The sequence below is a fragment of the Cervus canadensis genome, chromosome 21 (assembly GCF_019320065.1).
Source record: "Cervus canadensis isolate Bull #8, Minnesota chromosome 21, ASM1932006v1, whole genome shotgun sequence".
In the NCBI taxonomy this organism is placed as follows: domain Eukaryota; kingdom Metazoa; phylum Chordata; class Mammalia; order Artiodactyla; family Cervidae; genus Cervus; species Cervus canadensis.
Window position 1 is genome coordinate 5,805,275 of NC_057406.1, and position 13,928 is coordinate 5,819,202.

At 57.6% G+C, this 13,928-nt stretch overlaps 1 protein-coding gene across 4 annotated transcripts in view; it reads left to right on the forward strand.

The window, feature by feature from the left end:
- Positions 1-13,928, forward strand: part of SCUBE1 (signal peptide, CUB domain and EGF like domain containing 1) — a 131,449-nt gene that overhangs the window by 34,606 nt on the left and 82,915 nt on the right. For all 4 annotated transcript variants that reach the window (XM_043440478.1, XM_043440480.1, XM_043440479.1 and 1 more), the window contains exon 4: positions 13,659-13,793. In XM_043440478.1, the coding sequence (XP_043296413.1) occupies positions 13,659-13,793 (135 nt within the window). The remainder of the gene's footprint in view (positions 1-13,658; positions 13,794-13,928) is intronic.

The window sequence follows — 13,928 nt, forward strand, 5'->3', positions numbered from 1 at the left end:
ACGTGCTGCAGCAACCATCCTTTCCCAGCACCAACAGACTGTTTATCGTGACCTTTCGCCAGCCGCGTGCCTCGCCTGCCCCCGCATCCCTCCCTGGCACCCACCTCACCCCAGCCACATGCAGCTGGAAATAGACTAGCCAGCAGAGAGGGCTGGTGCCCAGCTGGCAGTCGTCCTCTGTGGGAAGCAGGTGGCCCTGGCAGCCACCCAGGTCTTGCTTGGTCTGGGGTCTTTAGCAACTCCTCAGGTGATACCTTAGTGGTGGGAGAGGATCCCACGGCCCCTTGCCCCGCCCTGGCTCATGTGCTGGCCGCCAAGGGGTCACTTGCCAGTGGAGTCGTTGGGAGGAGCCTTGGCGGAGGCCCCGTGGAGTGGGATCCTCCTGGGGCCCCTCTTCCCATTGGAGGAGTCTGGGGTCTTCAGCCTGGCCACTGGCTCCTCAAGCTCTGGGCTCTGCCTGCCACTCCAGCCTTGCAGATGTGAAGCCTGTCCCCACCCTCTGTGCTTCCTCCCGCCTGGAGGACGCCCCCTCTTGGCTGTTCTGGGCGCCCCGGTTCATCCTTATGCACCTCTTCCCTGGCCTTCCTGGCAGGGTGACTCGGTCCCCACCCCGCCCTTGGACCAACCAGAGGCACAGCGCTCCTCAAGCAGAGTTGAAAAGGTCTGTTTACTTACCCATCTTCCACACATGTAATTATTATACAGAAACACTCAAAGAAATCAATAGACAAGACAGAAGATAATTCCCCCGTTAGCTTGCCACCCCAACAGGTCAACAGCTTTCATGTCCTAATGTTCTTGTCTGAGGTCATCTGTGTGTAGAACTGACCATATATGGTTAGGATCATGCATTGATGTTTGTATGCTGCGTCCAGCCCCAGATTCTATCAGAACTTTTGTCACTATTGATGCGTAATCACGTAGCCAAGATGTGGGGCCTGGAATCTGAGTCCAGGATGTGGGGGGCCTGACTGAGAGCTGCTGCTAGGGTGGCCATCTGGTTGGGAGAAATGGTTTGTAACCTCTGGTCAGCAGCTGCCCCCTGAGTACCCATACCTACCAGTCAGGAGATCCGGAGATGAGTTAGATGCGACTCCCACCCTCGGGGAGCTCTAGGCTCTGTGCAGGAATACTCGAAGCTTGGTGTCCTTGCTGTCATTAACACTGGCCCGAAGCACTGGCGGGGAGGGGGGCCGTCTCCCCCTGCCAGGTGGTGGCGGGGATGGGGCGAGGGGAGGAGGAAAGGGCAGGTGCAAAGCCTGGAGCTGAAGAGGCTCAGCCAGAAAGGAGTGCAGACTCAGGGAGAGAAGTAGGCAGAGATGTGTAAAATGGCGGCCTGGCTCAGTCAGAAAGGAGCGCGGTGGCTCAGGAGGAGGAGTAGATCAGTTCAGGTCAGTTCAGTCGCTCAGTCGTGTCCGACTCTTTGCGACCCCATGAATCGCAGCACGCCAGGCCTCCCTGTCCATCACCAACTCCCGGAGTTCACTCAAACCATGCCCATCGAGTCGGTGATGCCATCCAGCCATCTCATCCTCTGTCGTCCCCTTCTCCTCCTGCCCCCAATCCCTCCCAGCAGCAGGGTCTTTTCCAGTAAGTCAATTCTTCACATCAGGTGGCCAAAGTATTGGAGTTTCAGCTTCAGCATCAGTCCTTCCAATGAACACCCAGGACTGATCTCCCTTAGGATGGACTGGTTGGATCTCCTTGCAGTCCAAGGGACTCTCAGGAGTCTTCTCCAACACCACAGTTCAAAAGCGTCAATTCTCTGACACTCAGCTTTCTTCACCGTCCAACTCTCACATCCATACATGACCACTGGAAAAACCATAGCCTTGACTAGACGGACCTTTGTTGGCAAAGTAATGTCTCTGCTTTTAAATAGAGGTGTGTAAAATGGCAGCCTGCTCAGTCAGAAAGGAGCGTGGCGGCTCGGGGAGAGAAGACCGAGGCGTGTAAAATGGCAGCCTGTCAGCAGAGGCAGACGTACCGTTGCTCCCCGAGCCTGAGACATGGAGATCCAGATCTGCAGACGCGGGCCTGGGGGGGACTTCCTCCATCCACACCTTGGGCACCTCAGACGCCATCCTGGCTCCTCGCCCCCTCCTTCGACAGCCGCCAGGGCCCCACCTACTGCTCCAGCCTCACCAAACATATGCACATGGGTGTGTATGCGCGCACACACACTCACACACACACAGACACACAGCAGGCATCCCATCCCCAAACACGGCTCTCCCTGAGCTGGTCCTTGTGCAGTTTAGACAGAGGCTCCCCTGCCCCACAGTTTGGCCTCCCGATCCCAATCCCCGGTCTTACCTGGTCTCACTCCTTCTCCCACCCTGGTTGGGCAGCTCCCTGGGGTCAGGCTTTGATGACGTGCTCACTGCCTGTTCCTTGCCTGTTGAATAAATGAAGGGACACAAACACGTGTGCCATCACAGCTCTCTAGGGGAGACGGGGCGTTAGAAAGATGGCTTCAGATGGAATGACTGCTCTTGCGGACGCGCTCTCGGGTGGGAAGCCAGGAAACCGTGTACAGAGTAACGGGTCCAGCAGGCATGATGAGAAGGTTGGGGCCCAGAAGTCCTGCCTCTGGGAATTCATCTGCAGAAAAGTCCCTCACAGTTGCCCAGATGTGTCCCTCCCAGGGGAGTCCACTAACGCAGTGGAAGAGAGACAGCACTCTGAGGCGAGGGCAGGGAGCCCTTGCAGCCTGGACAGCAGCAGGTGAGACGGGCAGCCAGGACTGAGCCCCAGCCTGACCAAGACGCTGACTCAGCTCTCAGTGAAGCAGGGCGAGAGGGTGAAAGCGGGACTCGTTACCACTAGCTGAAACTCAGCACGTGAAAAAATAAGGTAGATGCTCGTGATAGGAGTTGTAGCCAGAGTATAAATTTGTTGATCTTTCTCCCCCCACTGTTTTTCAAAATTCCTTATACATTCACATTTTTGAATAATGAAAGTTTTATTGGACAAGTGATAGGGACCCATGTTAAGTTCTTGAGGGCAGTTATGCTATGGAAAGGTCATGCCACAGCCTGGCCTGGAAAGGGAGAGGGGTAGCCTTGGGGAGGCACATGGCCCTTGTGATGCTTCAGCCAGGCTCAGTGCTGCCTTTTCCACAAAGCTCCCTAGTGCCCATGTCAGCCCTCTACCTCTGCCTGCTTCCAGCTCCTCTGCCCGCTACTTTCTTAAGTGTATCGACTCTCCTGGCACAGACTCATCTCTCAGTCCCGCTGTGTCCACATGACCCACCCAGGGCCTGGCAATGAGGGACTGCTGAGCACGGGAAGGAAGTGGCCAGCTCACTGCCAGCCCGGTGAAGGAGCCATCGCAGGCTGGGGCGGGGGCCCACGTGGGGGCCCCCACTCACAGAGAACTCCCACGGCCGACTGGCGGAGGGCGCTATCTGGAAGAAGGAAGGGAACGGGCCACCGGGAAGCACCCACAGCAGCCTGATAAGGCCCAGATCTTATACTCAGCAGTTTAAAAAGTTGGAAGAAAATATTGAGTTTACTTGGGAAGATTTGATGCTTGAAGATTTGGAATTCCAGGCAGTAGCAATGGTGGGAAATTTACAGTGGGAGCAAGGCATTTGACCTGGCCAGAGTCAGGTGTGATGGACTGACCAGAAGGCCCGTGTGCGCCAGGGCGGCCCGGGGAGCTCCTGGGTGCGCCTTGACTCTGTGGAGCCTTTCCCAAGGCGGTGGGGCTCCCCCTGTCCCCCCTCCAAGCCCGCAGGGGTAATCACAGCCAGCTGGGCCTGCTTTATTTCTGAGGATTTCATTAAGAATCCTGTCAGAGCATTTCCCCTGCTTTTCTTAGAGCTTCTTGCTTTGGTTCCAGGGTTTGTTCCGTTAGTTGGTGTTTCTCCCTTCCCTCTTTCTAGTCCTCTGTTCTCATCGCCATCAAAACAGATTGTTAAAAGCTCCAGTGCCTCCCACAGATGTCCGTCCAGGATCACGTTCACGGCCGCCCTGTCAGAGGCCTGAGGGCGGGGGATGAAGGCATCCAGTTCCCGTCCTGGACCCGTCACCCACACGTAGGTGACCGAGGGCAGACCGCGCTCACTGCCTGGAGCTCCTGTTATAACACGGCTGCTCCTGCCCCGGGCCGAGGCCAGATGGGACACTGTCATGGGAGTGCTGGCGCAGAGAGGAGGCTCATGGAATGTTAGTTCCCTTCCATCTCCTGCAGCTTTCTCTCTTGCCCTTGCTGGAGAGATTAAAGGAAGAGCTGGTCTGGCCGCAATTGGCATAGTCCAAGGGCAATGAAGTGTCATTCAAGGGGGCAGCCCACTGTCTTCAAGACCCTACCCCCTCTACCCGCTTCCCCAAGCACTACTCAGAACGGGTTTTCTTCAGCTGAAGACTTTGGTCCTCATGTGAGTGAAAACATTCGCAAAGTAGGAAGACACTTTGGGCTTCACCAGCTTACCAAGCGTCCCAAGTGGCTCTGTTCGTTCGTTGCACACCAGAGCCCACAGGCTGGCAGTGTTTAAGGGTATCTCCTTCTCTCCATCCTCATCCCACGAGCTGCCCACAGGCGGGGCTGTGCTCACCCAGACAGTGGGATTAACAGCTGGGCAAGGCTGTGCCTGGCAGATAAGTGAATCTAGCTCTTCTCCAGTCAGCTCTCACTCTGCCCCCCTGCAAACCCACCAGCCAGCACTCAATCCTGTCCCTGATTCAGCACTGCCTCCCAGGGCAGCCCCTCCAGGGCCACTCGGCCCATCCCTGATGGGGCAGGCCTGCAGCCAGGGCCTCCAGGCCAGAGCTGCCTGCCCCAGCCAGCTCTCAGTCCGTCCTCGGTCCACAAACACACTGTTTAAAAACCCGAGACACAGCCACAGGCCAGATGTCCCTGTTCTCAGGGACTCCGCGTTCTCCGAGGAGACCGAGACACAAGCACAAAGCAGGGACCGATGACTGGAGGGGCCGGGCGACTCCCAGGTGTTTGGGCTGAAGCAGCTGTGGGTGGTGCTGCCACGGCTGAGCTTCAGAAGGCTGAGGCGGGGACTGGGCTTTGCTTCGTTCTCTTGTGTTTTCATCGTGGAGGTGGAGATGGGTCATCGTGGGCCACGTTAGGTTTGTCCTGCCTGTTGGACATTCAGGTCTAACTGATGGCAAGTGCTGATTGCTGAGTCTGGAGGCTGGTGGAGCGGACAGCCCTAGGGGTTTGGGCAGTGTTAGCCAGCAGCTGGCTGGAAAAAACCATGGGACAGGGTGACAGCTCCTAGGAATGGAGCCCAAGAGGAACTCAGGTTTCTGGACATGGCCCCCACAGGTGCACTCACTTCCCAGGGCCTACTCTAAAGGAGGGACTGTCTACGGAGTTGGAGAAAGTATTTGCCAACCATGTATCTGACCAGGGTCTACTATCTCAGATATGTAAGAACTCTTACAACTCAACAGTAAAAAGACAATCCAATTTAAAAGTGGGCTGGGGGCTTCCCTGGTGTCTTGGTGGTAGAGAAGTCGCTGTCAATGCAGGAGACGTGGGTTTGATCCCTGGTTTGGGACGATCCCACATGTCACAGAGCAGCTAAACCTGTGCCCACAACTACTGAGCCTGAGCTCTAGAGCCCGTGACCTGCAACCACTGAAGCCCACGTGCCCTGGAGCCCATGCTCTGCAACAAGGGAAGCCCCCTCAATGAGAAGACCACGAACTGCAACTAGAGGTAACCCCCCCTTGCCACAACTAGAGGAAATGCCGACACAGCAGTGACGACCCAGCAGAGTCCAAAATAAATAAGTAAAAATGTAAAACCTCAATTCAGAAGCGGGCAGAGGATTTCAATAGGCATCTCTGCACTATTAAGCAGCTGGTAGTCGTGGTCCCCCGAGAAGGGTGACTCAGGTGGTTAGCTGGCCGGAACCTGTGTCAGGAGGGAGCGATTCCGAAAGCTGAGGCCGCTCTGCTCGGAGAACAGGAGGCTGAGGCAAGACTGAGCACTCCCTTTGGATGAGGCCTGTGGTCGGTCTCCCAGCTCAGGAGGGACTTTGCCATCCCCCAGAGGGTGTCCACCCTTGTGACCCCCGGCTTTGTTCAACAGTAGTGAAGATGGATTGGTGCCGTGTGTGTGCTGGCACTGTGCCAAGTGCCCATGTATGTTTGTATTTAATTTTTGGCTGGCCTGCATCTTCACTGCTGCTCCCAGGTGCTCTCTAGGCGTGGCGGGGGGGGCTCATCTTTGTTGTGGCGCACGGGCTTCTCACTGCGGTGGCGTCTCTTGTCTCCGAGCGCAGGCTCAAGGTGCAGGGGCTTCAGAAGTTGTGGCACACAGGCTTCATTGCCTCGAGGTGTGTGGAGTCTTCCCGGACCAGGGATCGAAGTCCCGACCGAGTCCCCTGCTCTGGCAGGCAGATTCTTAACCACTGGGCCACCGGGGAAGCCCTGTGCTAGGTGTTTTACCACCATTATTTTCTTAACTCCCCCAAACAGCCACAAGTACTGTTATCTCTGTCTTACAGAGAAGGAAACCAAGGCTCCAAATGGTTAAGCACGGTGCCAAGGTCACAGAGCAAGAACTTACTGAATCTTGTGGCCCAGATGGTATGACTTGCAGAGCAGGAACCAGGACCCATAGGCAGTGGCCTCGGGGAGACACACGATTGTGAGCTGGAGCGGTCAGCAGTTGGAGTTAGGCAGCAAACTCCTGGTCCTTAGATGTTCAGTGCTGCTCAGCCATCACTGGGAGACCGCAGACAGCAGTTGGGGTTGAAGAGGGGGGGGTGCCAGCTGAGGGAGGCAGTGACCAGACCCTGCAGGCCAGCAGCTTCTCTCCTGCCCTGGCTGGCTCCTCGGGTCTGGGTGTGAGCGTGCTGGTCTGGAAAGCTGACCCCACCAGTCATGTGCCTCATCGCCCAGTGCTGAGCTTGGACTCCGGCCTAGCCCGAGGGGCTCGATGTCAGAGCAGGGCTACGACAGGAGACCCTGTGTCTTCTGCACACAACCAACCTGCTGGAAGCCAGGAGCCCCAGAGAGGGCCCCAGCTGATGCCCAGACCTGGAGGCAGATGGGTCCCGGGAGACTCCAGTCACACCTCCTGCCTGCTATGCCAGCACTTCTGACAGCTCGGGGAGTATCTTGGATCTGGCAGAACCCAGGCCCCAAAGCTGCTCTAAGACTCATGTGTATTTTACCCGAAATCTAATCCATCTGGTTCTCATTTATTTACACTTAACTCATCAAATGCAATTTTGCAAGAGCCGCTCAATAGCCAAGAGGCCTTTCTGCCTAAGCCTCCCTTCTGAAAGGAGCCGGAGGAGGGCTGGGGCCTCTGTCCTCCGGGACCAAGAGGGAGTTCTCAGGGTTGGAGGCTGAGTTTGGTTTCTGAGATGGGCCAATGCCGCTGCCTCTGTTCCCGGACCCTTGTTGGGAGCTGGGATGCCGGAGCCGGGCACAGGGCCGGACACACAGTAGGCTCTTGGCAGCCGGGGGAACATGGGTGGGGTTCAAGCAGAACACAGAGTCTCTGTTTCAAATTGTGAAGCGTTCGTGGGAAACACAAAGCAACCAAAGCAGGATCCAGAAGCAATTTTTCGTTATAAATAACTGCAAACCCGGGTTCCTGGTCCAAAGGGGGACAAACAGTCAGCTATTAATAAAAACAAACACCAGCACCTTGGGCCAGAAAGCAGACCTCATGGGCAGACCACAGCCCCGCCTGCAGAGGCCTTTCAGAAGCACATCGACCTGCGGCCCATTGGTGTCAGCTCTGGAACGCCTTCTTGCTGGAAAACAGCCGCGTCCATCACTGCTCGCGGGCCAGTCCCAGACACGACCCTTCAGCCACTGGTGGGTGTGGGGGCGGCCTTTTCCACGTGAGTGTTGGGCACACTGAACAGAAATGGGGAGAAGTCACAGCTAGGGTCGGTCTCTCCCGACCCCAGCACCCAGAGCTGGGCTCAGCAGGGCCCTGCGGAGGGGCGAGGGGGCACCTGACCCCGGAGACCTTGTTTGGACTCCAGCCTTGGTGCTTGGCTTCCCTCAGACGGTAAAGCGTCTGCCTGCTACACGGGAGACCGGGGTTCAATTCCTGGGTTGGGAAGATCCCCTGGAGAAGGAAATGGCAACCCACTCCAGACTCTTGCCTGGAGAACCCCATACCGGGTTCCTCGGGTAGGTTACAGTCCGTGGAGTTGCAAAGAGTCGGACATGAGTGAGCAACTTCACTTCACTTTGGTGCTTAGGGTGCTGTGTTCTGTTCTCACCAGAGTCCTCACTGAGGCCACTGGGATTGAGGAGGAGGAGCCTAGAGAGGCCGGGCCATCTGGGGCTGGGTTTGTGGAGCCCTGGTGGAATCTTCTGTAGGGAGAGGCGGAGGCCCAAGTGAGGCTGTGCCCTGGGAGGGGAGGCGGGACCGACAGGCAGGGCACTGACGGAAGCCAGCAGCTTCAGGGACTGCTGGGTGTAGGGTGCACGGAGGCAGGGGCTTCTCGGGCCAGGCTGGCTGGGTCAGGGTGGGCAGAGCTGGAGCCTGACCCCTGCTTGGCCTCCTTGGTGCCCTAGTCCCCCTCCCTCCCTCCCACCTTCCACTGTCACTACACACCAGGCTCAGGGCCTCCGGCTGGGGAGCAGCCCCCAAGGCACGCAGGCCGCATATGTCTTTTACCCCAGACCACACTGGGATGATCTGTTTCAGAGGGTGTCTTCTCCCAGCCACACCAGCCGAGGCCCCCAGGGCAGGGACTGTCCCTTCCCAGCACCCTGGCCTGCCACCCCAACCCTGACCCAGAAGATGGGGGACTCCAGCAGTCCTGGAGGCTCAGCTGAAGATGTGTGTGTGTTACGGGAGGGAGCACATTCTCGTGGTGGGGCGGGGTGGGGGGGGTTGTTGCTGCAGGCTGCTGCCTTCCAGAAGGTGACCTGGCTGGTCCAGGCAGCCCACGATGAGCTCTGTGCCAGACCTTCATAGCGCTGGAGCCTTCGGGGTCCTTTCTCCACTCTGCTGTTCAGATCTCCTGTTGCCAATTAAAAGGGTTTCCCGAGAGGAGCCTCCTAGCGTCAGCCCCGGAGCCCACGGGGCCTCCTCTCTGCTTTGGAGCCAAGGCCCTGTGCCGAGGAGTTCCCTGCCTTCTGGGAACATTCAGCCGTGGTCATAAATAATGATGAAGGACCACGGGCTGCCAGCAGGGTTCAGAGGCGGAGCGCGCCCCGGTCCCCCTGGGAGTCTGTTCGGGGATCACGGGTCGTGGGCGGGAAGCAGGCTTGCTCCGGGCCTTCACTGCACGCACATAGGCCCGGCCTCCACCCGAGGCCTCGGTGGGTGGTTGGTGACACTCTGGCTTCTCAGTCTTCCCCGGGGACTGCCCCCTCTGCCAGCAGGACTGGTGGAAACAGGCCAGGAGGACCCAGGCAGGGCCGGGTTGGTGAGAGCTCTGGTGGAATCTCGAGGAGGGATGTGCAGCCCATGGGAGTGTCCAGAACCCTCTCTCACCCAAGTGGTCCCAGGCCCTCCCCACCTGTGCCGGCCCTGCACCTTCCACAGCTCCTCTCCTCGTCCTCCAGCCTCAGTCACAGAACCCCACTCTCAGCTCCCATCACCTCCTCCATGGAGCCTCTGCCTCCATGCTCACACACTGGCGGCCCGGTGAGCAGGGGCTTGACCAGGGGCATTCACTGTGGGGCCCCTGGCAGCTCATGGGGAGTGGGACACATAGCAGGAGCTCCGTGTTTGCAGGAGAAGTGTTTCCGGTGGATTTCAAAGGCAAGGACTTCTGTCTGGACAAAGAGGGCGAAGGCGTCCCCGGAAGAGGTGCACCTGTGCACGTGAAGGCGTGTGTGATTGGCGGGGAGTTGGTGGGGCGGCTGAAGAGGTGGGCAGCCCGCGGTGAGCCCTGAATGAGCCCCTCAGCCTGCCCAGAAGGAAGCCGGACGGCACCCTGCTCCAGGGGACTGACCTGTGGCAGAGCTCCCCGTCACTGAGGTGTGCAAGGACACGCAGCCCCTCAGTGTATCTGCTCACTGCTGAGCACCCGCCTGGCCTGGCCCTCTGCCGGGAGCAAGGACGTGCAGGAGACTCAGGTCTGTCGTCAGCCCAGAGCAGAGACAGGACGGCCAAGCCCAAGGGAGAAAGTTGGAAACGAATCAGCTTGGCTGGAAGCCAGGGGCCGGCAGGTTCTGCCCCGGACTAGGAAGACTTCGGGGAGGAGGGGGCTTCTGCCCTGGGTTTTGGGGGCATGAGCATGCTGGGTCGGGGGAGGACTGCAGCCTAAATGCCCAGGGCCCTGACTGTCGCCACCAGGACCGGGCTCAAAGTGTCCTCACTTGGAGAGGCTGAGTCATGGGAGAGCAAGAAAGCGCCCTGGATCCAGACCCACAGGGCTTCATGTCCTCTTTCCGCCTGTTTTATAGCACTGGGCAGGTCTCTTCCCCTCTCCGTTTCTCATTTGAGAGTCGGTGTGCTAAGAATAATGCTCTCTGTGTGGATATGTTGTACGGATATGTTAAGATAGTGCCTGGGCCTCCAGCTGGGACCTGGCCAGCCATGAGGGCTATCATTTATGATAAAAAGGCTCCCAGCGCCTTCCAGACAACATGGATGCTCATGCAGGGGGCGGGGCTCCCACACAGGGGCCTGTCCGTGCATGGAGCAGTCTGGAGAGAAGGAAGAGGACTGCGTGTGTCTCAGGCACTCCAGAAGAGCTTCCTGGAGGACACAGCCTGAGCTCCTCCTATGGACGAGATCTCGGCACTTCACACGGGCCACAGGCCGGGGACAGAACTCTGGCTGTCCGACTCCCAGGTGTGGGTGCTCTCCTTGCCATGGGGCACCTCTTAGAATATGCCATGTCCTTGGTAGCCAATGAGCAGTGTGTAGTGGGCTTGCCCCCATCAGGAGGGCCCAGGAGCTATTATTTCCCATAGTGCTCTGGTGGGCCTGATCAGGGTCTCCAGGGGACCCCAGTCTGTCCTAGGCCAGTGGGCAGGCATCTCAAGGACCAGCTGCCCCCGTCCGTCACTATGCAGACCTCACTGTGGATCGCATCTGTAGGTCTGCAGACACAGGGGTGTGAGGGGTATGAGGTGGGCCTAAGACCCTTAATCCAGTCGCTAGAGAAGCTGGTAATGACCTCAGACTCCCCAAAGGGATTCTGAGGCTGTAATTACTTGCCCAAGATGGGGGAGGCCTATGCTAGGGCCACAGTGGAGAAAGAGTGCCAAGGGGCCAGTTCCCTCTTCCTTCCTGCTTAATATTGGGGCTTTATCATTTGGGAGTGGGGAAAAGAAATGTTTACATGACTCCACATTTGTTTCAAATTATTCATCAGTGTTGGAGAGTCATTGTTCGCTGCTAGTGTGAACAGCCCCATCCCAAGGCCCAGCCACCCTGCCAGCCCACTGCGGTGCTGTAGCTGTGTGACGTTAGCACCTTGGGTTCCCAGCTTCCAGTGCAGCGAGGAGGTGGGCCAGGCCCAGTGGGCAGCCCCAGGGAGTTCACCGATGATGGGGTGAGCGCAGTGTCTCCACACTGTGAATTCCTGTGTCTGTCGTTTGTTTTACCAGTTGAACCTTTTCTAGGGCTGGGGAAGCTGAGATACAGAGCAGAGACTCTTCAAGAACCTCGAAGAATGTGACTTGAAGCAGGTGTGGCCTGAGTCCCAGGAGCAGCTCCCAGGATTCAAATGTCACTGTTATGTGTTCGCTGGAATGCGGGCGTCGGAGCCTCTGGGAGGTGTTAACTGGGCAGACTCGGCGGGCCGGGACTCTGCTTAGTTACTCCTGCAGGCTGGCTCGGCTTTGCGTTGGTAGCTGGGGGTTCATGGACACATTCAAGGTGACACCCAGCTTGAGTTCACTTCAAGAGCAGCCGGGGTTCTTCCTCACCTGAATCCGAACTGCTTCGCAGGGGGCCCCAAGGCACATGCTCAGGAGCTGGACAGCAGGTCTGAGTCTTGCCTTTGCTCCAGGCAGCTGTGTGACTTTGTCCAAACTACTTCAGCACTCTGTGCCTCAGTGTCCTCATCTGTAAAATGGAGTCAGTAACACAACCTTATCGCTCACAGTTGCTGCAAAGATCAAGTACATAAAGCACTCAATGACCACTCAAGGAAGGTTAGCTTTGTGTTGTTATTAGGAGGAGGAACAGGGCTCAGAGCTGCTCACGGTCTAGTGCAGGCAGGGGTGGACTGCCGGGGGTGGAGGGGAGGTGCCCCCGGCCAAGGTGACCCTGACACTGGGCCTTTAGGGAGCCATCAGTAAGACTTGTTGAGTGGAGACAGGGCTTCAGAAAAATCCCTCTCCACCCCTCCCAGCTCCCCCCGGGACCCCCTCTCAGCCTCCTCTCAGCAAGAGCCGCCTCTACCGTTTCAGCTGTAACTGTTGGTGGCTTTTAGGGTTCAGAGCCCTGCCTCCCTCCTGGCGACCACACGGCCGACATTTGAGCTCACGGGAGAGTAATGACCTGCCTCGGCGTTGGCCTCAAAGGCTGCCGCGTGGTCTCGTGGGTGGTGAAGTGGTCTGTTGTCCCCGAGCCTAAGTAGGACCCAGCTGACAGAGTGCCAGCGCTGAGTCCTCCCCGGTTCAGGGCAGGTCAGTCTGCCTGATGCTTTACCTTTTCACATCCTTTTGGTTCCAGTTCTGAAAGATGGCTGTGTTAAAAAGAACTGTTTAAAAAGTTCAGTGCCAAAGTGAGTGTGTGTGTGTGTGTGTGTGTGCGTGCACGCGCGCGCACACACAGACCTGTATATTAGGGGTTGTGGGCTTGGCTCGAAGCAGCCAGTAGCTCACGTTGCCTTTGTGGTTTCATATATTTGCCTATTAAAATGACAATACAGACATGGCACATTAAGGTTTAAGAAGCCCTTCTTTCATTAAACAAACTGACAGTGTAGGGGGTTATGACTTCGGTAATTGAAACATGCTGTTCTGTTCAAGACCAGAGCTCCATAAAGACTCTTTTCAGCCAATAGCACCCTTTGTGCCAGCAGCCTCTGGTCAAAAATGAGTGTCGGCCCTGAGGTCTGTCTCTCCCAGAGAGTGGGAAAGACCTCTTGGCAGCCTTCCGCAGCAGTCTTGGCAGCCAGAGGTCAGGGCCTTTTAAAAACCTCCCCTTCTCTGGGCTTTTGAAATCAATTTGCGAGGCAGAAAGCAGGCTGCCCTGGCCTCCAGCCTCTCCCTCGCAGCAAGGTCTGTGCTGCTGGTTGTAAATCTGAGGTGTGACTGAAGAAAGGGGACAGGCCCTTCACGTCAGGGGGAGACGGTGCGGGTTGCAGGTCTTCAGAGAGAGGAAGGGCCAGGTGCCGTTACTGAGAGCCAGGTCTGGAGGCGGGCGGCCAGGTTTGAATCCTACTTCTGTGGGACCTTGGACAAGTCACTCGGCCTCTCTCCCTCAGTTTCCTCATCTGTAAAATAGGCCAGTACCTAGATCTGCTGGGCAGGGTTTCTGTGAGAACTGAAGGAGTTAAAGCAGGTAAGGCGCTTGGAGTATTGCTGGGCACCCAGGAAAGCCAGGGCCACTGTAACTGTCTACCTCTGCGGGGTAACTCCACGCAGAACTGTTGAAGAGAATCGCCGTGGGGTGCCACCGTGGGGTACTTCTGAAGTATTGCTCTGCAGCCGGGGGAGCTGATGCCCTCCACAGCCTTCCCGCTGACTGCGCCTCGCTTCCGGCCCCAGGTGTGACCTCTCTTTCCCCTTCTCTTGCCGCAGATGTGGACGAGTGTCAGGACAACAACGGCGGCTGCCAGCAGATCTGCGTCAACGCCATGGGCAGCTATGAGTGTCAGTGCCACAGCGGCTTTTTCCTCAGTGACAACCAGCACACCTGCATCCACCGCTCCAACGGTGAGTCCTACCAGAGCACGCCCCGCGGAGTCAGGCGGCCCCTGGGAACCGCCTCGCCGCACCTGATCCTGGGGGCCTCGGGGCCAGTGCGGGGAGCTCCGGTGGTGGCCGGGAGGGCGGTTTCGTGCCTCTGGT